The sequence below is a fragment of the Erythrolamprus reginae genome, chromosome 1 (genome assembly GCF_031021105.1).
Source record: "Erythrolamprus reginae isolate rEryReg1 chromosome 1, rEryReg1.hap1, whole genome shotgun sequence".
Classification (NCBI taxonomy): Eukaryota; Metazoa; Chordata; class Lepidosauria; order Squamata; family Dipsadidae; genus Erythrolamprus; species Erythrolamprus reginae.
Genome location: NC_091950.1, coordinates 274,703,114 through 274,727,478, shown reverse-complemented (window position 1 = coordinate 274,727,478; position 24,365 = coordinate 274,703,114). Strand labels below are relative to the sequence as shown.

At 41.7% G+C, this 24,365-nt stretch overlaps 1 protein-coding gene across 1 annotated transcript in view; it reads left to right on the top strand.

Annotated features, from left to right (window-relative positions):
* The first annotated feature begins 9,021 nt into the window (after window positions 1-9,021).
* The window catches only part of EYS (eyes shut homolog), a 1,050,766-nt gene continuing 1,035,422 nt past the window's right edge, over window positions 9,022-24,365 (top strand). The window contains exons 1-3 of the mRNA XM_070763632.1: window positions 9,022-9,060; window positions 9,124-10,006; window positions 16,042-16,155. Of these exons, the coding sequence (XP_070619733.1) occupies window positions 9,022-9,060; window positions 9,124-10,006; window positions 16,042-16,155 (1,036 nt within the window). The remainder of the gene's footprint in view (window positions 9,061-9,123; window positions 10,007-16,041; window positions 16,156-24,365) is intronic.

The following is a 24,365-nucleotide window of genomic DNA, read 5'->3' as shown; positions in this document are numbered from 1 at the left end:
TCGGTGTATGCCCAAGACTAATAATCTATCGACCATGCACCAGTCCACAGACCCAAAGAGAATGAATTAAATACATGATTTCCATAAGTGAAAGCTTATAATACCAAAGGGGGATAGATCAGCACCATCCATAATTAAGGGAAACAACTGGTAAAACTTACCATTGCCATCATTAGGGACAAATTGATTAAATCCCTTTAAATCAAAATACGTAATATAATTAATATAATTAAACCTTACCATTGGAATCAATAGGGACAATTAATTAAATCCCTCTAAATCAGCTATATGTACATATAAATAATATATGGGAAGCATACTCCACAAAGTCATGAAAGTTATGAAATAACTCACATGTAAAAGCATGCCCAGGTCCTTGAAGGCAACTCAAAGTTAGCATTAGGCCTAAAAGGCCTCTAAGCCCCAGAATGGGAAGGCCCCGAGTCATGCAGGCCATAGACGGGGAGCTATAGACCATCTAATCATGTTGGGCAATAAAACGGGGGGAAACTTTCTTAAGGACTGGCCCCTCGCTGCCCATTAATGCAAACTTCGGCCGTTCGCTGATGCCATCCGCATGCCCCCACCCCCACCAGGCCGTAAATGGCCCCATTTAAGGGAAAGCTAGTGTTTTGATGTGACACTATGTGTTTGATTTACACGGTAACGAAATTGGCTAGCGATCCCCCCAGAAAAGTTACTAAAATCAGGGCCACGGAATACGGGGGGTTCCGCAGATTCAAACCTGGGGGCCTCTGCAGATAAGGCAGAGGCCTTGGACTACTGGCATGGGCAAGAAGGAGGGAATACCCCTTTGCCGCTGCATCAGCCTCCTCCTCCTCGGCGTTCCTCAGGGGAGCAGAGACGCTCCGTCGTTCAACTGCTCCACGGAGGGGGAACCTCTGCGACCCAGACCCTGGAAGGGCGAGGGGCCGACAGCGCACCACGACCCTTGGAAAGAGGAGGCGCGGTGAGAGCGCTCGAACGGTCGCGCAAGCCTTCCAAATCTAAAACTGCAATGCACCAAAGCATTGCAGGGCTAGAAAGGGACAACGGAGAGCTATCCGTCTCTCCCTCGGTTTCCCAGGCGGTCTAGCCTGTCCAGGCAGCAGCTACTTAAGCCCAGCTGCCAGGCGCGCCCCAACCAAGGTCGCGCCACGTGGAAGAGCCCGAAGCTCTGCAAACGCATGTCGTTCGCTTCAGGAGAGCCGAGGGCGAGGGGGAGGTACCGCCTGAATCGCCCTTAAATAGGGCGACTCAGGACCTCCCCCAGCCAGCAGGCAGCGCACTACCTTGGTGCGCTGCCAAAAGCCGAACTTCCGGGTTCCAGAGGAACCCGGAAGTCCAGAGCCTGAAAGAGCTGCCGGCAGCATCTCCCCTGGCCCTGGAGGTAATTTCGGCTGGCGGTTAAGCCATCGGCCATGCATTTCTGTGACTTGATGTCTTAATACTTAACAACAATAACCTAATCTTGCACAATTTTGAAAAAAAAGGGTACATAAATGAAAACTACTAGGGAATATCTGGTCTGAAAATTTCAATTAAAGAGAAACACACACACACACAAAAACCCTCCAGAAGAAAGGAATGGCAAATCACTTCTGTACAGTTGTCAATAACATGGGAATGTAGCCATAAATAGTTGATTTTTATGTGAAGGAGACTTTATTTTTAGTTCTATAGTTTAGTTACACATTTATATTCTGCCTATCTCAGTATAACACCCCACCTCCATTTGAGTATTAGGAATAATTGTTAAAAGCACAAGATGTGATCATAATCATAGGATCATTATAATTAAAATCAAAGTGTAACAGTTAACATCTTAGTAAGTATTGTCTTTTTCACACATAGACTTGGCAAGTGTGAAAATAAAGCAGTGCGTAAGTAAAGCTATTCATTTTATTTAATATCTGTTTTATTTTCCCTCTAGAAGAGAGTAGAGCAAATTACAAGAGAAGGGGTAAGATCATCTATCATACAGTGACAATAAAAACTGCAATGCTTAAAAAGTAATAACAAGCATTAAAAATAAAGTTGAGTTCTTTTTTTAAAAAAAAAGCAGAAAAGCAAAGTAGATAAGCAAACTTACAAGAAGACCAGTTAAGCAAACAGCCATGTTTTTAGTTATTTCCTGAAATTCTAGCTAAATGTTTTTGAATGAGACTTCCATAATTGAGGCACTCTCCCTGAGGAGTCCTTATTCCTGATCACCACAAGCTGAATAGTATTGGGAAAGTCAGTCTTTTCAGCATATGGGTCCAGTAACTCAAAGGGCCTAGTTTGAGATGTTAACATTTGTTTTTAAACTAAGTAGTGTGATCTTTGATAAATAGTTTGATGCTTTCAGGACAGAGTATTTGGTGGTTCCATTTAGCAGCCCTGTATAATACTTAAACATTAACCTTCCTTCCTTCCTCCCTCCCTCCCTCCCTCCCTTCCTCTCTTTCACCTACCTATCTGCCTGCCTGCCTGCCTGCCTGCCTGCCTGCCTGCCTGCCTGCCTCCTGCCTGCCTGCCTGCCTGCCTATCTATCTATCTATCTATCTATCTATCTATCTATCTATCTATCTATCTATCTATCATCTTTCATTTAATCTTCCTATCTTCCTGTCTTTTTATATGTGCATTTATCACACACACACACACACCAGGTGAGGGTTCCACTTACTGGCCGCTACTGGTACGCCCTCTGAGATCGTTGCAGGGGCGCACATACATGCCTGTTGGTGCAAGATTTCACTTCTGCGCATGCGCAGCAAGCGAAATCTCTCACTAAGACGCTCTCTCGCATGAGATTTTGCCAGCTTTTGGTGATTTCTTTCCTTCCCGGCATGTGCAGAAGCAAAAAACATCCAAAAAATCAGCAAAATCTCATGCACGAGAGTGTCTTCACTTGCTGCACATGCACAGAAGCAAAATTTCACACATGCACGCATCGGGAGATGCAGGCACAACTCCATTTCCGCCACCTGGACACCGATCCCAGGCATACCAGCTGCAACCCACTACTCTCTCTCTCACACACATACACACCTCTTCCTATATAGTTATTAGGCCCCATATGCTGCATCTATGCACCATTTTCTTCTCTTTTTCACTTTAAAATTTTACTGCACTTTTTATTATTTAGCATTTTAAAAACTGAGCCTTGGGCTCTGTCAGAAACCTGCTGTCATATAATGGTTGAATTGCTGGTGCTCAATACGCATACTGGGCAAAGTTCAGCATTAAAACTGTCTCTCAATGTTATGAGATGTATTGTGATATTGTAGGGGAAGATTTACTGAGTGTACAAACTCATGATTTTTGTTTTTAAATAGAAAGCAAAGAAGAAGAGAAGAGAGATTTAGAGGATGTTCTCAAATATGTATCTCCGGAGACAGGTTTTGTTTTTTTTTAATAAGGTGATCTGTGTCAAAGCCAGCCGCCTCATATTGGCAGTAACAGGGTATATTTATCATGATTATTTCACACCTTGCATTCTATATTGTCAGTGAAATCCGAGTCCTCTGCAGTCTAGTTCAAAGCAATCTGGGATTTTAGCAGATATTTTGTCAATAGAGAAAAGCATTTGGGGGGGGAAAAATCAGTCAAATTTGAAGGATCTACTCAAATGCAGGCCAAGGCGGAAAGCTAGAATATGAATATGCAGCAGGGAATAAAGTTGAGAGATGTTTTTTAAAGTATTTGCTTTGATCATGTATTCTAGCTGCACTACCACTCTTTCAAATTTATGCCTCCTTGCACAGCTCGGTTCTTATGTTAATTATTACTTTCCAACACATATCGCGTATTCCTTGGTCCTTAAGCACAGCCTAGTTTGCTGGTCAAAACAAGAGTGGTTTTCTTTCAAAGGAAATTATATTGCCAAATGAAAGGAGTTGCTGAATCTAGGTACCAAGTAGGGCTGTACTCCAACATGGTAAGACTTGGAGCAGAGTAATTTTAAGCTTCACTGAGGCAGAGGAAAACTCTAATTTCTGTTGTACAGAGCTCAAAATTGTTCAGGAAATGTGGCCTCTTGATTTTTAAAAAAAAGAATGAATAAAAGGTTGACATTTAGTCTCTTAAAAGTTTCTGGAATGAGAGAAGGGGAATATTGTATTCAATGGTTGATAATTGTCCTTTAAGTAAGAATCAGTATTGCACTTAAGCTACCATCTACCAATGCAGCTTCTTGGTGGTAGAATGGATGGAAATTATTTTTTAATAGTTAACAATTGCCTCTGTATCTTTCATAGAAGTAGATAACTTAATTATAACAGTGAAAATGATGTTGATGTTGAGGATGACAAAAATGATCCACTTTGCTTTTGCTCACGAGTTATGCATGGCAGGCGTAAGTTCCAATTTATCTCGCTGTTGGTTTGCTTCCTCCCATGCTGTGTGGATGCACCTAGTGGGCGCACATGCGCTTTCCACATACATGCATGTGCAGTGCCAAAAAATCCAAAAAAATTCAACCTCCCCCCAAAAAAACAAAAAGGTGATGTATCTGCAGTGCCGGAAACTTGGTTTCTGCGCATACAAAGAAGAAAAAAAACAGAAGAAAAAAAAACTGGGGAAAATTTGAAAAGTCCAAAAAAAAAATTTCCAGAAAAATCCCCCCATCCCCCAAAAGATGGTGGCATCCACAGATCAGCACTAACCAGAACTGGTTCCATGATGTCATCATGATATTACCAGCAGTTTGTTACTGGTTCTATAGAACCAGTGAGAACTGGGAGGAACCCACATCTGATCCCTGGATAGGGAGGCTCTCTGCTCACTCACTCCTGGTGTGCATCTGCCTAGAGGAGACAATAGAGCAAACATCTTCCATCAATTATATTGTCCCACTGCCACATGGGCCCAGTTTTTGTTCAAAAAGGATTTGGGTTTTTTTTTTGTATCTTCTTTCAATAACGGATGTTGGAAGGGCATTGCCTAAAGAAAGGACCCTTCTGAATTTTGGAAACCTTTATTGTTATTTTAACAATCTTGTTTCTTCTTAATTTATTCACAGCTTTTGAACGTTTGGTTGAGAATAGCTTGGTTTCTAGCCTGATGCTTTAACTACCAGATCATATTGTCTTTCTATAGTAAGATCTTCAGATTGTTCTTCATACTGATCTCGCAAAAGAAAGGTAGTTTATAACTAATGAATAGATAGATAGATAGATAGATAGATAGATAGATAGATAGATAGATAGATAGATAGATAGATAGATAGATAGATAGATAGATAGATGATGGACGGACGGATGGACGGACGCGCTACATTTCCTTGTTATTTTGCATGACTTAATTTTGCTTGATGTGTACAAAACAATATACAATTTATTGAGAAACAATATTTTAAATGCTGCCCAGCTCAATTTATCAAATGGACAGAAAATTATTTAAATCCTGGTGTTTTACCTGAAAATCAAATAGCCATGCAAGCACAAATATTGTGCTTAAAACTAGATTGGAAACTAAATGGAAAATCATTTGTACTGGTGTTGTACAGATAGAGGAATATGAAATATTATTGATTTAAAAATAAGTAACTGTGACTGTCTTAAGATCATGTTTGAATTCCATGAGGGATTCAGAATATTGCTTTGTAAGATGCAAGCAACTGATGAAAAACATTAAGCAAAACCACTTCATGACAAAGAGTAATTCAAACACAATATAGCAGACAGTTAGTATCCATATATAGAAGCACTAGGACTACTTAAGAATTATATGTATAGCATTTTACATTTTTGCAAAATACATCCATTGTACCATAAGAATATTTATAGAAGAAATTGTTGTCAATGTAGACCTTTTTCCTTCTATACCACTAATGGAGTAGATTTTACAGATGAAGTAACTAGGAAGAAAGATGTAAGCTTTTCCATCTGCAATACCTCTGGTCAAGATCACACTTTACTATAACCTCACTAAAAAATAGAAAAGGAAACACAATTGATCTAACTGAGAGTATTGTTTAATCCCTCCCATTCCATTTTGCAGGTGGACATAGATCTTAAATCCTCCATTTAATAAGCCTCTAATGTTGTTCCTGTTTAGTTCTAGAAAACCTTATAAGGTGATGCAAGATCCAGAACAGGGATGTCAAACTCACATCATCACGGGAGTGTCATGTAATGTATTGCAACTTTTCCCCCTTCGCTAAAATTGGCATAGGTGTGACCAACGCATGACATAAGTTTGACAGCCCTCATCTAGAAGCATCTATAGACAGAAAGAAATGTGTTTGCTTCCACATCTTGAAGCACAGAAGTTAATATTCATGTTTTTTTGAATTTGCTGCTGATATTCAAATGGATTCCTTGACTTCCAAGTGAAGATACATGTCTTCTCTCTTGGTCTTTACATTTAATATTTGAATTTAAATCTATATTTAATGCTTGACTATATATATATTTTAAAAATATTTGGCATGACTTTACATTGAATCAGGCTCCAGTTCAGTCAATAATCCAAGCAGCTCTTTGGAAGTTGAATGCTTTGAATGAAAGTTTAAAAAAAAAAACACTGATACAAACATTAGACACAACTGTGTACAAAATATCTCTTCTGTATCCAACAACTCCCAGAATCAGTCTTCAACATCTTCAAGGAGAACTGACAAAAATGTTTAAAACCAAGGAGAGCTATTGTCAATCAGAGTTGAAAATAGGATGAGAAGGACCCGTAGTCTAACTTAGGATAAACTGCTTCTGTTCCTGTAGAGGCGCAGTTGCCAGAAGCAAATATTTAAACTTCCTGACTTTTCATTTGCCCTGAACAAGCCATAACATCTTGTTCAGCCAAGGAGACCTTAGACAGGGTTTCTAGGAAGCCCTTGGCTTGTGATTAACTGGCCTTTTCCCTGGAAAAAAATGGTGAAAAATTCATTGAAAGAAAGCTATTTCTATTGTTCCACTATTTACGCTTCTCATCTTGATAGATTAGAAAAACAAAATAAAATGAGTCCATCTGGCATTTAGGGCTCTAACTGCAAATTTACCCTGAAAACCTGTCTTTTGTATTCTTCAATACATCTGATAGGTAAGAAAATATGCACAAGGATCCTTTTTCTTGGGTATTAACAAGATATAATATCTGATTCTAGAACCACAGGCTTTGTATTTCTCTTTGAAGGAGATAAGCAGTTCAAAAATGTGAACATTAAACTGAAACAAATTTGCATTGAGAACCACTGACATTGACTCTTAGATGTTCAGTTTAAATGAACAAAGAATCAAAACAGCAAAATAAAATATAATGTGCATTATTAAGTTTTATTTAATAATATAATGTGTTTCTAGATGGAATAATGAAATGAACAATACATGCGATAATATTTCTACTTAAGAGAGAAATATATTATCATATAAATTATTCAGAAGCGGTTACCATTGAGTCTGAACAGCACCAGACCAAGCAGTTGGTTCAAAGAATCACCCAGAGAAGCTTCTTGGATCCCACACAGGGATCCCAGGATACTGTGTGATAAGCAATTAATGTAAATTGGTTCTTTTTGCCAGGGTTTTCCAGTTGCATTGAGAATTTCAGTGTATTTTTAATGACCATATTATTCTAATCACATGCATATAGGTTTTTATTCTGAGTATGTTCAAAATAAATAGTGACTTAAATGCTCTGCACCAAATTGGCAGGGGTGAGTGAGTGAGTCTCATGAGCTGAGAAACAGTTCATTCCTCTAATCATAAATATGATATCTCCCTAGAAATTCCCTGCTCTGAGAGATCGAGACTGTGATGAGTTTAGGAAGATCAAATGTCCTAGATCTGTGATGGTGAACCTATGTACCCAAGAGGTGGCATGCAGTTCCCTTTCTGTGGGCATGCAAGCCTTTGTCCCAATTCAGTTCCATTGTGCATGTGCACACGCCTCTCCCGCTGACCAGTTGGTGTTTCTGTTGTGCATGTGTGAGGAGGCTGTACAGCAGGACTGGCCTACTGCCTGGATGGGGGGGGATGCAGTGGGGTTATGAAAATGGAACTCCACCCAAGAGCACCCAATTTGCACTGAAAGATGTTGAAAGAAAATGCAGGGTGTCCTATAAAAGCCATGCCCACAGTGTGGTAGTAAAATTTTTGGTAGCCCTTCACTGGTGTACAGATGCAGGGGAGCAGGGCATATGTGGAGGGGCATGCATGCATTGCATTTTGGGGGTTCGGGTGCATGCTTTTGGGTACTCTGTCCGGAACAAGTTAGTCATCATTGCCCTAGATCATTATAAGAGGCCATCGGTCTCAACTAGCAGTATGTCTTCAACCCCACTATGATTGAGTGGTTCACTTTGATTCTTTATGGTAGCTAGACAGTAAATACAGAGGATATCACAAAAATCATTGTTTATGAATTCTGGACTAATTTAAATTGATTCGTACTTCCCAAATTAATTTGTGGATTTTCTATTAAGTTTCCTTGTGCAATAGTTCACCTCCATAAATATTCTAGCACAGTTCAACTAAAACTAAAATCTAAGACATATAACGGTGTATACTTCAAAAGGCAATGTTAGTTTTAAAAATTCATACTCGGAGAGAAAGTCTCCAGAAATGAATATTTTAAGGAACTTCAAACTACATATTTACTGTACTTAACATATTACAATATAAACTGTATTTTTCTTTGATTCCATGCAGAAATGGAATGGAATGAATTTAGCAATCAATATAATTGAAGCAAACTGATCAGTCCTTGAAAATGCTACTATAGTCTCTAATGTTAATTTTTTCCCCTGTGGTGTTTTGATTTAAGTTTGTGAATCAGAACCTAGAATCCTGATATCTTGCAGATATTTCAAATCACAAGTCTGTGAACTACTTTTTAAATTAGTGCAACAAATTTTGCATGAGATTCCTTTATACCCTTAACAGGTACATACTTTTACTGCTGCTTGTGAATATTTACAAGTTAGCATATGAGTTATAATCACTATTCCATGTTGGGACATTTCAAAATTGGGGATTAAAACCATTTAAGCCATTATTACTAGAATCTGCTTTTTTTATCTTTTTCAGCACCAGCATGCCAAATTGCATCCAGCGTCAATGCAACAGTGAGATGGTTGTCCTATAAATTTAATAAATAAACAAATATTCAGGTCTCTCATTTATGTATATTTCCTAGGCAGACTTGGTGCAACAAAAAAGGAGGCAACAATTGCGACAAGTTCTTATTGGAAAGAATCCATTCTCTCCTCAAGAATCAGATCATCAGAGCAGGCTGTGTGATTCAGTTTCAAAAACAATGAAACTAAAGTCATTTATTGTCACAATAGGATTTCTTCAAATTTCCATGGTAGGTGGGCAGACATTTTGTAACAGATCCTTGGTGTCTGAATGGAAAACCCAGCCAACAGTACATACAGTGAAATGGTCACTGAGCCAAGACATTTGCTCCAGCTTCTTCATAGAATGTTGGAATATTGATTCGTACCATGGAAGCAGCACTGCAGACAACGCCTCTCTGGGGTTATCCCAGATTTGTCCTCTGCAACTTCAACTGGGAGATCTGCTCTTTGTTTCATCAGAACCATCTTTTCAGTCGTATGGAATGAACCTGGCAAATGTTTCCTTGGAAGGATTTATTCAATGCCCTCAACCAAGAGATATCCATCAGCACCAGCTTCTATTTCACCATGGGTTAAGTGGGATGCATCAAATTGTCCCCAAGTGGCTTGGCATTGGAACACATTACTTTGCAGAGGTCCCAATACGAGGACCACTTTTATGTCATCTGGGGCTTCGATTGAATGTGACAGTAAAGCCACATGCTTGTCAGAAGTTTTCAAACTCAACGTTTTGCTCTGGTCATGGTAAATGTTTAAGTTATATCTGGGATGGTGCCTATCATTGCCACTGCAGTCATCCCTATTCTGGACAGTTCTGCCAAGAAATTGATAAGTGTTCCAGTAAACCTTGCCACAACAATGGCACCTGCATTAGCAGAAAAAGCCAAAGAGAAAATGTTGAAGATTCTTATAAATGCCTCTGCCCCCCTTCATTTACAGGTAAGATCACTGAAACTTTAATGCTTTTTCTGGCCATATGTTTTCAGCTTATCGTTCTGTTGCTCAGAGGCAAAATGTGTTGTTACTGTTCTGGGGTAGGAGGGGGGTACAAATTTCACTGTTGCTCTTATTGCCTTCTTTGCTATCTATGATTCCCGAACTGCATATGCCCTTGTAATGTCTAGCATATGTAGATTACGACATTTGACTTTGTGTAGATCTTAAACAAGCAAACAAACAAACAAGCAAAAGACTGGATCAAAATCATGGCATATGAGAAGAGGTATTCAGCCCTCAACCTAAGACATTGTGGAAAATGGATGACTCCTGCCATTACTACCATCAATTGCAATAGCACTCAGACTTATATACCACTTTACAGTGCTTTACAATTCAGTTCAATTCAATTTATTAGATTTGTATGCCGCCCCTCTCCGAAGACTCTACAGCCCTCTCTAAGCAGTTTACAGAGTCAACATATTGCCCACAACAATTTAAATCGTCATTTTATCCTCCTTAGAAGGATGGAAGGCAGAGTCAACCTTGAGCCTGGTGAGACTTGAACTGCCAAATGGAGTCAGCCAGCAGTCAGCAGAAGTAGCCTGCAGTACTACACTCTAACCACTATGCCACCATGGCTCGTCAACAATGTTCTCCCAATATGAATGAAAATATAGAAAGGCCGTTGTGATTTTGATCACAGTACAGAAGAGTTAAAGCCCTCCCCTCATTCTAGCATATAGCTCTGCCTTTTCTCATTCCAGCCGCTTGTTAAATGGAAATCAGTTAGATGAGAAACATCTTTTTCAGCTTGGCTCCTACTAGGCTTAAGATTGGAATCAACCTCTTGAAAAATGCAATACTAGATTGTCTTCAAGAATGAACTGAAAATATGTAGTAGACAGCATAAATCCCCATCTACTTTAAATCCCAAGGCATAAAAACTACATTGATCCAGTTTTATCACAAAGGTAAAAAAAAAAAAAGCTTTCAAGGTGTAAAGATTCAAGCACAGCATGCGCTTTTGAACAGTAGTATTTAGGTAAAGCCCAAACAAATATCATGAAATAATATGTTTTGATTAAAATGTTAGTATAGGAGCTCTAGATGTAGCTCACAGGTGTGAGCAAAAGAATAATGGGTCTCATAGTGTTAATTTTTTAAAAAATGGAAAAAAGTGCTCAAGTGTGAATAACCATAGAGCAACAATTCAAATGACAAGCGTAATTATATGGTATTTAGCCCCATATGCTGGAAAAGCACAAGTAATTTGTGATTGGTAATTTCCAGTAAGCAGCATGTTTAAGCAGAATTCATCCTGAAACGGTCTTTCCAGGCAGCTGTTAAATCATGTTGAAAAGCAAATATTAGAATATGTCTTTTTGTTCAAACATTAGAATGTTAATTTCCCCCTGAAATTTGACCATATGCAGCTCGTCTTATGTATATGAGTTCAGTGAGACTGCCTTTATTGGGCGGGGTTGACTAGGATTACATCTTCATTTGCGCTAAACATTTAGAACAGAAAACAGAACAGAACAAAATAGAATAGAATTCTTTATTGGCCAAGTGTGTTTGCACACACAAAGAATTTGCCTTTGGTGCATATGTTCTCAGTGTACATAAAAGAAAAATATACATTTGTCAAGAATCAAGAGGTACAGTGGAACCCCGACATACGAGCTGCTCTACTTGCGAGCAACTCGAGATAAGAGCTGGGAGGGGAGAGATATTTTGATTCAACTTACGAGCCCAAATTCGGGGTACTAGTGTTTTTTCCGGCGCCGCCAGGCTCCGCCCAGCTGTCATTTTTTAGAGAAGCGAGAAGCGGAGGAAGAGCTGGATGCTGGCGGCAGCGGAGGAAGGCGAATGCGGCTTGGAAGCTGGGAGGGGGGCGGAATATAGGAGGAGAGAGGCAGCCTCCAGAGCTAAGTGGCCAAAGACATTCCGCCCCCCCTCCCAGCTTCCAAGCCGCATTCGCCTTCCTCCGCTGTCGCCAGCATCCAGCTCTTCCTCCGCTTCTCGCTTCTCTAAAAAATGACAGCCGGGCGGAGGCTGGCGGCGGCGGAGGAAGGCGAACGTCTTTGGCCACTTAGCTCTGGAGGCTGCCTCTCTCCTCCCATATTCCGCCCCCGTCCCAGCTTCCAGCTCTTCCTCCGCTTCTCGCTTCTCTAAAAAATGACAGCCGGGCGGAGGCTGGCGGCGGTGGAGGAAGGCGAACGTCTTTGGCCACTTAGCTCTGGAGGCTGCCTCTCTCCTCCCATAGTCCGCCCCCCTCCCAGCTTCCAGCTCTTCCTCCGCTTCTCGCTTGTCTAAAAAATGACAGCCTGGCGGCGGCTGGTGGCAGCAGAGGAAGGCGAACGTCTTTGGCCACTTAGCTCTGGAGGCTGCCTCTCTCCTCCCATATTCCTCCCCCCTCCCAGCTTCCAGCTCTTCCTCCGCTTCTCGCTTCTCTAAAAAATGACAGCCGGGCGGAGGCTGGCGGCGGCTGGGAGGGAGGCGAACGTCTTTGGCCACTTAGCTCTGGGGGCTGCCTCTCTCCTCCCATATTCCGCCCCCCTCCCAGCTTCCAAGCCGCATTTGCCTTCCTCCGCCGCCGCCAGCCTCCGCCCGGCTGTCATTTTTTAGAGAAGTGAGAAGCGGAGGAAGAGCTGGATGCTGGCGGCAGCGGAGGACAGTGGCCAAAGACGCTGGGAAGCTGGGAGGGGGCGGAATATGGGAGGAGAGAGGCAGCTTCCAGAGCTAAGTGGCCAAAGACATTCGCCCCCCTCCCAGCTTCCAAGCCGCATTCCCCTTCCTCCGCTGCCGCCAGCTGGCTTGTGTCGGTGTGTCGCGGCTCTCTCTCCATTCTTCTCTTCCCCCTCTCGGGCTCGAATGTGGCGGCGGGAAGAGGAAATGAGACAGTCCCGGATCGCTTGCTTCCCCGGCCAGCAAGCCGGCTGCTTGGGAAAGAAGCAAGCGATCCGGGACTGCCTTGTTTCCTCTTCCCGCCGCCGCATTCGAGCCCGAGAGGGGGAAGAGAAGAATGGAGAGAGAGCCGCGACACACCGACACATGCGCGGCTCTCTCTCCATTCTTCTCTTTCCCCCTCTCGGGCTCTGAATGTGGCGGTGGGAAGAGGAAACGAGGCAGTCCCGGATCGCTTGCTTCTTTCCCAAGCAGCCGGCTTGCTGGCCGGGGAAGCAAGCGATCCGGGACTGCCTCGTTTCCTCTTCCCGCCGCCGCATTCGAGCCCGAGAGGGGGAAAGAGAAGAATGGAGAGAGACCCGCGACACACCGACACACACCGATGTTTTAAAACAGCCGCGCCGTATGCGAGCTAACTCCTGAGGCGCGGAAGTTTGCCTTTGGCGTTTGGCTTCAGAAGCGGCGCGGCTGTTTTAAAACGTCGCTGCCGGACTGGGGGGCCTCCTAGCCCCCCACCGAACCCGGATTGGGGGTTGGGGGGTTCTGCAAAGCCCCCAAGGCCGGCAGCGATGTTTTAAAACAGCCACGCTGCTTCTGAAGCAAAACGCCAAAGGCGAACTTCCGTGCCTCAGGAGTTAGCTCGCAAACGGCGTGACTGTTTTAAAACGTTGCTGCCGGCCTGGGGGGCTTTGCAGAACCCCCCCAACCCAGGTTCGGTGGGGGGCTAGGAGGCCCCCCAGGCCAGCAGCGACGTTTTAAAACAGCCACGCCGTTTGCGAGCTAACTCCTGAGGCGCGGAAGTTCGCCTTTGGCGTTTGGCTTCAGAAGCGGCACGGCTGTTTTAAAACATCGCTGCTGGCTTGGGGGGCCTCCTAGCCCCCCACCGAACCCGGGTTGGGGGTTGGGGGGGTTCTGCAAAGCCCCCCAGGCTGGCAGTGACTTTTAAAAACAGCCGTGCCGCTTCTGAAGCCAAACGCCAAAAGCGAACTTCCGCGCCTCAGGAGTTAGCGGCGAAGTAACGTGAAGGATTGGAAAGCTGAAACCGCCCGGTTTCAGCTCCCCAATCGTCCACGTTACTTCGCTCCTGTCCTGGCTAAATCGTGTGGCAGCAAACATGCTTTGGGAGTTTGGCTGGGGGGGAGGGAGTTAGGAAGGTGCAAAGCATGTTTGCTCCCACGGGGAAGGGAAAAGGCGGTGGCTTAAGCCCTTCCCTGTGCTTCAGAAGCCGCTGACGCGCCCCTCTGACGGCGTTCGGCGGCTTCCGAAGCACAGGGAAGGGCAGTGAAAAGGCGCGATGCTTTTCCGGGCAGCCGGCTTGCTGGCCGGAGAAGCGAGCAATCCGGGAGTCCAGGAGGAGGAGAGAAAGAGAAAGAGAGAGGGGGGAGAGAGAGAAAGAAAGAGAGGGATAGAAAGAGAGAGAGAGTGAGAGATGCTCAGTGAGCCTTTCTTTGAAGTTGCCTTTCTTTCTTTCTTTCTTTCTTTCTTGCTCTTTTTCTTTCTCTCTTTTACCTTCCCTTCCTCTATTTCTTCTTTTCTTTCTCCTTCCCACCTTCTTCCCTCCCTCCCTTCACTCATTCCTCTCTTACTCTCCCCTTTCATAAGTTTCCTTGCTTCCTTCCTCTGTTCCTGTCCCTTCCCCCTTTCTTTCTTTCTTTCTTTCTTTCTTTCTTTCTTGCTCTTTTTCTTTCTCTTTTACCTTCCCTTCCTCTATTTCTTCTTTTCTTTCTCCTTCCCACCTTCTTCCCTCCCTCCCTCCCTTCACTCATTCCTCTCTTACTCTCCCCTTTCATAAGTTTCCTTGCTTCCTTCATCTGTTCCTGTCCCTTCCCCCTTTCTTTCTTTCTTTCTTTCTTTCTTTCTTTCTTTCTTTCTTTCTTTCTTTCTTTCTTGCTCTTTTTCTTTCTCTCTTTTACCTTCCCCTCCCCTATTTCTTCTTTTCTTTATCCTTCCCACCTTCTTCCCTCCCTCCCTCCCTTCACTCATTCCTCTCTTACTCTCCCCTTTCATAAGTTTTCTTGCTTCCTTCCTCTGTTCCTGTCCCTTCCCTCTTTCCTTCATTCCTTCCCACCCTCCGTCCATTCATTCACCCATTCCTCTCTTGATCACTTAAAGCCGGTCCCTGGTGCAAAAAGGGTTGGGGACCTCTGTCCTACAGGATTGGGTGGCAGAGAAGATGAACATATGTAAATTTAAAAGTTTAAGAAAGTTTACAAGTTAAGTGAAAGAAACTTCATTATTCATTTATATGTACATGTACATTTCTTCATTAAAAACATGTCTTTCTGCATAATTTAGACTAACTTTGTGAGTTTTTTGAGGGCTGGAACCAATTAAAATTATTTACATTAATTCCTATGGGGAAAAGTCGTTCGAGATAAGAGCTGCTCGACTTAAGAGCCCAGGTCCGGAACGAATTAAACTCGTATCTTGAGGTACCACTGTACAACACTTAATGATTGTCATAGCAATAAGGAAACAATCAATATTAATAAAAATCTTAAGGATACAAGCAACAAGTTACAGTCATGCAGTCATAAGTTGGAGGAAATGGGTGATAGAAAATTAAAATTAAAATGGTTGATAGATAGAAATATGTAAGAACTGTCTCTTTGCTGCCATCTGCAACACATTTAAATCAGCATCCTGCCAATTACAGGTCTTTGGAGCTTCACAAACTAAATATTGTACCAAGATCCATTCCTTCTTTTGCCCAGCATTTGGAAGTTCCTTTCACTTGTGTCGTTAACAATGAAATTCATCTGCCTTCCTCCCTCCTTCCCTCCCTCCTTTCCTTCCTAACCCTCTCCCTCTTCCTATAATACCCTACCTGTATCTTCTACACATATGTTTAGTGATTACACCTGCCCCTTTTGGAACCATAGTGTTAACATCATATACAATTGATTGATTCATGTTGATAATATTAAAAGAGTAATTTAAATACAACCATGGAAACAGCAGCAATAATATTGCTTTGGATTAATAAGCAAGTGAAACATGTATGCACGTATGCACTTTATGCATGCTAATTTTAATTCTTGTATTTTCGTCTTCATTCTTTAGCTTCATTAATTTTGAAAGTTTAGATTACACATGGTGTTTTTTCTTTTCCTGTCTTGTTTTATAAGGAAGAAACTGTTCAGAAATAATTGGGCAGTGTCAGCGACATTGTTGTGGCAACGGTAGCTGTAGCAATATTTCTCCAAATACTTTTAGATGCCGATGTGATAAAGCTGCTACAGGTAAGAAATGCATCTATTGTACACAATGATATGCCAACTAGGGAATGCATATATTATGCTCCTTTTGAAACACAATTAGGTCTTTTCTCTGGCTGACATTAGCCAGTGAGTTATGAGTCAAGAAGGTAAAGTTTACAAGTTCTGTAGCGGCTTCTTTATAGTTTACTCTTCCATGTGGTCTTCCAGAAAGTAGATTAAATCAGTTCAAATCCATGTGGCTTCAGATATTTATTGGGCAATAAATTAATTTAATTCCATTGAGTTGTTATTCTAAGACCCACGGTGGTGCAGTGGTTAGAGTGTAGTACTGCAGGCTACTTCTGCTGATCACCGGCTGCCAGAAGTTTGGCAGATCGAATTTCACCAGGCTCAAGGTTGACTCAACCTTCCATTTTTCCAAGGTTGGCAAAATGAGGACACAGATTGTTGGGGGCAATATGCTTACTCTCTGTAAACCGCTTAGAGAGAGCTGTAAAAGCAATGTGAAATGGTGTATATGTCTAAGTGCTATTGCTAAGCACTACTGCTAAGGTGACAAAGTTTGCATCCACACCATGGTTTAATATCTACATATAAAATGTTTTGCTCTATATGACATAATATAAATCTGGTGTTCTGAATTCAGCGCTTATATGCATACAGGGTGCAATCCAAAAGTAATGCAATTGAATTTCCTACCAATAGGAGCTGCTCCTATTGGTCGGAGTGGGACCGAAGCACTTGGAGTAGGTAGGTGGGACACTAAACTTTGCCATGAAACTGGTCTCAGTGCTCTCCAAACTGTGGAAGTGGCAGGACATCAGTTATTGTAAACCTCTGTGCACCGATCGTGTCACAAAAATAATGGAATCGATGATCAAGCAATGTTATGTGGTTAAGTTTTGTGCTAAACTGAAATTGAACCTGATTATTTGGACAATACATTACTTAAAAAAAATAAGTGCGTTACTTTTGGAACACACCCTGTATATCTCCTTTAGTGTCAACCAATAGAAAATAATATTTGTAGCTCAGGATTGAATTATGGATCCTTGCTGGACTCTGAGCTTGGTGATTTTATTGCCGATATTTTATTGTTTTATTTTATTTTATTTTATTTATTTTATGTTATTGTATTTGTATCCTGCCCCTCTCCGAGGACTCGAGGTGGCTTACAACATGTAAAAACAATACAGTTCTAAAATCCAAAGATAACTAAAAGCAACCAGTCTAAAATCCCAATTTAATTTAAAAACAGTCATTCCAATCCACCAACATACTTTCCATTCAACATACATTCATTCATAGGCAGGGGCTGATGATTAGTGTCCCCAGGTCTGTTGGCATGAGTGCGTCTTTTAGTATCATCAGTGCTAGAAAAGGAGTGGGGTTTACTCTCTTTTTATATACACTAGTGGTTTGCCCTGTCACAGTGCTGGTGGGAGTATATATAAAAAGAGAGCAAAGCCTATCCATTTATTTATTTATTTTATTTATTTATTCATTTGTCTAATACACAAATACATAGGAAGAAAAATAGACATGTAGTAATATATATAAGGGTAAAGTGAACTTAGAGGAGAGGATATATGAAAGAAAGAAAATATATATGATAAGTGAGAGAAAGGAAAGACAATTGGACAGGGGATGAAAGGCACAGCAGTGCACTTATGTATGCCCCTTACTGGCTTCTTAGGAACCTGGAGAGGTCAATCGTGGAGAGTCTAAGGGAGAAATGTTGGGAGTTAGGGGTTGACACAATTGAGTCCGGTAATGAGTTCCATGCTTCGATAACTTGATTGTTGAAATCATATTTTTTACAGTCAAGTTTGGAGCGGTTAATATTAAGTTTGAATCTGTTGCGTGCTCTTGTGTTGTTGGGGTTGAAGCTGAAGTAGTAATTGACCGGTAGGGCATTGCAGCATATGATCTTGTGGGCAATACTCAAATCATGTTTTAGGCGCCGTAGTTCTATGCTTTCTAAGCCCAGGATTGTTAGTCCATTTTCGTAGGATATTCTGTTTCAAGTGGAGGAGTGAAGGGCTCTTCTGGTGAAATATCTTTGGACATTTTCAAGGGTGTTTCTAGAATTAATGAGGTTAACTAATTGGGTATCAAAATGTCTGCAACAAATTTATCAAACTCTGAGAACATCAAGAACCCCACCTTGAGTGTCTTCCCAGGTTTATATCCAAAGAGAAAATATTTTTATTTTTAGAACGGGTATGTTCATTGCCTCCTGCTAAAGCAGAAGGGGGAAGTCTGCTCTCAGCATCCCTGTTGTAAAATGTATGAAATAAGAATCCATCAGTGATCCTCAATTATTGCAAGCAATGCTTAATATAATGACACTACTTTCATTTAAGAGATTTGAAGGCACTGAAGTAGCCCAGCAATTGCTTTCTTTTCTAACTGAAAAAAACCCCCATTATTGTTAGATAGGGTGAATGGAAGACACAGACAGAAGTAGCTTCAAAACAACTGCTCTTTATTTGGCAACTATTTACAATCCAGCAAAGGCTGTGTCTGACAGCCAACCCTTTTATAGGGAGCTGCAAGATAGTCTAGCTGAGAGGTAGGCAAAATTGTCATTTCTATTGCCATTTCTAGGGCAAATTCAATTCCAAGAATTCCTGAGCTAGCATGATTGGCTCAGGAATTCTGGGAGTTGAAGTCCACAAGTCATAGAAGAGCCAACTTTGCCTATCCCTGGTCTAGCCAATCAGCAGTCAGTATTTTCCATTCAAAATGGAGGAATGGAGGACCTGACTGAAGCCTATGTACTTCAGTCTGAGAATATAATAATAATGAGTCAGCCAAAAAGAAGAATAGATATCTTTTTGATGAATGAAGGGTATCTTGAGGGAGCTTAGCCTTTCAAGAATGTTGATAAGTGCATCGCAAAATATCCATCTTGAATAAAAATACGAATTTCAAGATCTTTATATTGAAATGCATATTTTGAAAGAAAGATGGATCTAAAGAAACAACTAAAGAGTATTTTTTTAAAAAAAATCTTAAGGCAGATACTTTTTTAAAAAATGATAAAGTAAGAGGTAAATTTTAATCGTACAGTTATACCTCTACTTACGAATGCCTTTATCTATGAACTTTTTGAGATACGAACCTTGTGTTCAAGATTTTTTTGCCTCTACCCACACACCATTTTCTACTTACGAACCGTCGCTTCTCTCTCAGCTGCTGCTACAAGCATTGGCCAAAACGGTGCATCCGAGAAGCTCTCCGCAGCGGCCCCATTTCGCTGCCACTTTCCCCTCTTGCCCTCCGCTTCCTCCGTTCCCCACAGCCGCCCCATCCCGCTGCCAAAATCCCCCCTCACCTACTGCTTCCTTCACCCCATCTTGCTGCCAAAATCACCCCTCCAGACTCTTCTTATGCCACCCCAAATCTCACCCAAAATCACCTTCCAGATGTTTCCTTAGCTGCCCCAAAACACTTCAAAATTCATCTCTCCAGATGCTTCCTTCGCTGCCCCAAAATGCTTCAAAATTCACCTCTCCAGACGCTTCCTTCCCTCCCCCAAAACGTTTCAAAATTCACCTCTCCAGATGCTTCCTTTGCTGCCCCAAAACACTTCCTTTTGAAAGCATCCAGGAAGTGTCTGGAGAGGTGAATTTTGAAGCGTTTCGGGGCAGCAAATGAAGCATCTGGAGAGGTGAATTTTGAAGCAATTTGGAGCAGACACTTCCTTCGCTGCCCGTCTCCACTCGTTTGCCTTCGGTAGGACCTCCATTCCTTGCTTCTCCTCACTGCCTGTTTCCAGTCCATTTGCCTTCACTTTGTCCACCTGCCGCTTTTTTCTTTTAAGCCTTAAAGTTTTGGATTTTCCTAATGGGTTTGCACGCATTATTCACTTTGACATTGATTCCTATGGGAAAAAATGCCTCTACTTATGAATGTTTCTACTTAAGAACCAGGTCACGGAACAAATTAAGTTCATAAGTAGAGGTACCACTGTACTTATAACGGCTTAAAGAAGGTCAGAAGTCACTTCATTGTATCTTTTTTTCCTTTCTATTTTATTTTATTTTTATTTTTTATCTCTTGTACTGTTGGCTTTCTGTTTCATTTCTTTTTTTCTTTTATTTTTGTTACGTTACATTATTTCCCCATCAGTCCATTGATTGTGGAATGTGCATAGGAAAATGAGAATGCCAGAGTACCCCATTGTCCTCTGGGTACCTTATAACTGCTTTAACCAGGGAATGAATGTGGATATAATTGTTGGCATTTTGCAATTGGAAAAACTATTCTGTTTTTTAAAGGATGGGAAAGAGTTTCATATACTCCATAAAGTCAGAGCCGTTCATCCATGTTCTGGTTTAAATAATCATAAAACACAAATATTTCTTAGGTAGGTGGAGGTTGGTCTTTGCTTTACAACTTTCTATTATCTTCATCCTCTCCCTTTCTGTCTTCACATTAAAAATGCTGAAATGGTTATTTGTTTGAACCTAATGTTGTGGCTTGCAGTCAGTGCTGCATATTTATAAATCGGTTTCCTGGAAAACAAATGCAATAGATACGATGAGGTGATCCTGTATAGAATTTATCTTTAGCAACCAGTTCATCTGTTTTCCTTGAAGGGGAGCTAATAGAAGAGTGTGATCAGCACATTTCATTCTGGACATTGGCAAAGGAAGGAAAATACCACTGCAAATGGTTGACAACCTACTGATTTTTTTTCATCTTATGTATAATAAATGGTGGGGATCCAAGCATTCATGAGCAGTAGCAATCATTAATCACATTTGCATTTAAATATTGCCCTAATATGCATTTGAATGAGCCTTATATTTAGGAACCCAGCCAGCTTACACTGCCAACTTCCTAGTCCATTCTTCAGATTTTCACCCTGACATTCCTTTATGTGGAAGGCAGCTAAGTCTCTGTGGGGAAAGAGAAAAAGAGCTAGAACTATCTGCTCAGAATTGCTTGAGAATCTGGTATTACAATCAGGATGTGCACCTGAACAAAACTAGTTCATGGACAAAGAGGACAAATGTTGTGCCCAGCACTCTTTAAATCTGAATTTCCAGTGACATTTAGAACATCTCCATAAAAAAGTCCCCTTAGCCAAGTTCTTAGATTAACTTCAATGTAACTCTAATCCATCTCAATCAAATGAAGAGTGATGGTTTAAAGCGATTCTCTGCATGATGATCATTCAAGCCAGGATTCTTTAGGCATATTTGTTCACCCAGAATTGAATATTGAGATTTATAATATTGCGTTCATTTGATGTTTACAATATCAAGTCATATGTCAAAGGCACTACAACTATCCATCCATCCCCAGTTATACAGTGAGTTGGCATATTACATATGGTATTTCTATGTGTGTATCATCAAGTCAGTTTTTGACAGCCTGGGCTAGTCCCTGCATTTATATTGACAAGGTTTTCCAAAAGCAGTTTTCCAGTGCTTGCTTTCTGGAGCTGAGAGAGAGAGAGACTGGTCCAAGGTCACCCAGCTGGCATAAGATGGAACGAGAAATCATGGTCTCCCAGTTTCTGGTGCCTTAAATATTAAACTGACTATTTATTTTTATTTATTCAATTTCTATGCTACCCATCTCCATAGGGACTCTAGGCAGCTCACAACCAGAATTAAAACATACAAATAATATTAAAACTTTTAAAAACAATTTAAAAAACAATTTAAATCCAAAAGTTTTGGATTTAAAAATGGTCGGATCTCGATGGTACACAATCAGAGCAATGGCCCCAGATCTGCCAGAAAAGCCAGGTTTTTACAGCTTTCCAGAAGGTCAGTAAGGTGGGGACAATCTGGATCTCAGGAGGTAGCTGGTTCTAGAGAGTCGGAGAAGCCACAGATAAGGCCCTCCCCCACAGACCTGCCAGCTGACACTATTTAGCTAATGGGCCCCAGAGAAAACCAACTCTGTGGGCCCTTATTGGTCACTGGGAGCTATGTGGTAAAAGACTGTATTGAAGATAGTCTTCCCCTAAGCCATGTAGGGCTTTAAAGGTAATGACCAAAATCTTGAATTGTACCCAGAGACAAATTGGAAACCAATGCAGTCCGCAGAGGATTGGTGTAACGTGGGTATACCTAGGAACACCCACAACAGTTCACATGGCTGCATTCTATACCAACTGTAGTCTCTTCAGGGGTAGCCCCATGTAGAACGCATTGCAATAATGTAACCATGAGGTGATAAGGGCATGAGTGACTGTGAGAAGAGCCTGTTGATCCAAGTAGGCAAACCTGTGGAAAGGTCCCCTTAGATACAGCTGTCAGATGTTGGTGTAATCTTAGCTATGAGTCTAGGAGGATACCCAAATTGTAAACGCATCCTGAGGGGGGTAATTCTTCCCCCGCAGAACCAAGGATGGGCAGTTGGTATAATCTTTTGGAGGCAATACCCACAGCTACTTGGTCTTGTCAAGGTTAAGTCTGTTAACTCCCATCTAGACCCTCACAGCCTCCAGGCACTGGCATATCATCTCCACTGCTTCACTGAACTGACACAGGGTGAAGATATATAACTGGATGTCATCAGCATATTGCTATTCCTCACCCTGTATTGTCGGATGATCTCACCCAGTGGTTTCATGTAGATGTTAAATAGTAGAGGACAGAGGACTGAACCCTGAGACACCCCACAAGGGAGGAGTCTGAGGGTTGACCTCTGTCCTCCTACCAACACCAACTGCAACTGGCCGAGAGATAGGAGGAGAACCACTGTATCACAGTGCCTCCCACTCCAAACTCCCTTAGTCATCAGAGAAGAATACCATGGTCAATGGTATCAAAAGCAGCTGAGAGGTCAAGTAGCACTAAGATAGAGGAATGACCTCCATCTTGGGCTCTCCAGATATCATCCATCAGAGTGACCAAAGCAGTTTCTGTGCCAAGTCTAAAGCCTAATTGAAAAGAGTCTAGATAATCCGTTTCATCCAATGACCATAGGAGTGTCAACTCTTTCTCTACAACCTTTCCCACAAAGGGTAGGTTGGAGACTGGGCAAAAGTTCTTTAATTTAGCTGGATCCAGGGAAGTCTTCTTAAGGAGGGTCTCACAACCACTTCATTTAATGGTTGCAGGGAGGACCCATCCCTCAAGGAAGTGTCAACCAAAGTGTGGAGCCAGGAAACCAGCCAGGAGGGGCATGGATCCAATAAACATGTGGAGGAACTCATTGCTCACATAGACTATTTCTCCTGCTCTAGATTAAATAAACATGGAAATGTTTGCTGAATGCGCTACTGTTTCTTTTCAAGAAAAGTTTCCTTTATGTCTTTGTAATGTAATTGAAATGCATGAAATGCAACTGAGGAGGTTGTGATTAATAGCCTTGACTTTCTACAAATGGTAGCTTTCCCCTGCTATTTTTAGTAACTGAGAATGAGATTTCTTTCATGTTAAATTCTGTAAATTCTATTTCTAGTTCCCACACCTGTTATTTTATTATGATTCAGTATGTTATTATTTAAAGAAAACCGAGGAGAGACAAAAGTTTGGGTACTATTTTGTTAGACAATTGGGTATTAGACATTTCTGAAGGTTTATTACAAATTGACCTCTTATCCAAGTAAATTTTTTCTGTTCAATTTGGTAGCAATATGGTAAGAGTCAGGGTGGCGCAGCAGGAAGAGTGCTGTACTGCAGGCCACTGAAGCTGACTGTAGATCTGTAGGTCAGCGGTTCAAACCTCAACACCGGCTCAAGGTTGACCCATCCTTCCATCCTTCCAAGGTGGGTAAAATGAGGACCTGGATTGTGGGGGCAATATGCTTGCTCTGTTAAGTGCTATTGCTGACATGTTGTAAGCCGCCCTGAGTCTAAGGAGAAGGGCAGCATAAAAATCAATCAATCAAACAAACAAATAAACAAACAAATAAACAAATAAATATTGTGTGTGTGTGTATGTGCATGCATGCATGTGGCCGTGTGTGTGTGTGTGTGTGTATGTCTATATTAAGGTCTGGGCATATTCGGGTTCCTTCCTGTGTAAGTTTCAGAGATTCCTGGTGATCTTCAGGCTGATGGTTTTGACTTTGTGCTAGGGTGAACAAAGCATGATCTGAGCTGCCTTCCTCTATAAATACGGGTGTGTGGGTATGGCGTGCTGGCTCAGCTGCTGTAAACTGTGTTGAAACGTCCTGGTAAATTGGTGGGGTAACACCTTGAGTAATTGATGCAATTGATGTATGCTGATTAGTTGATGTTTGCAGATTAGATGAG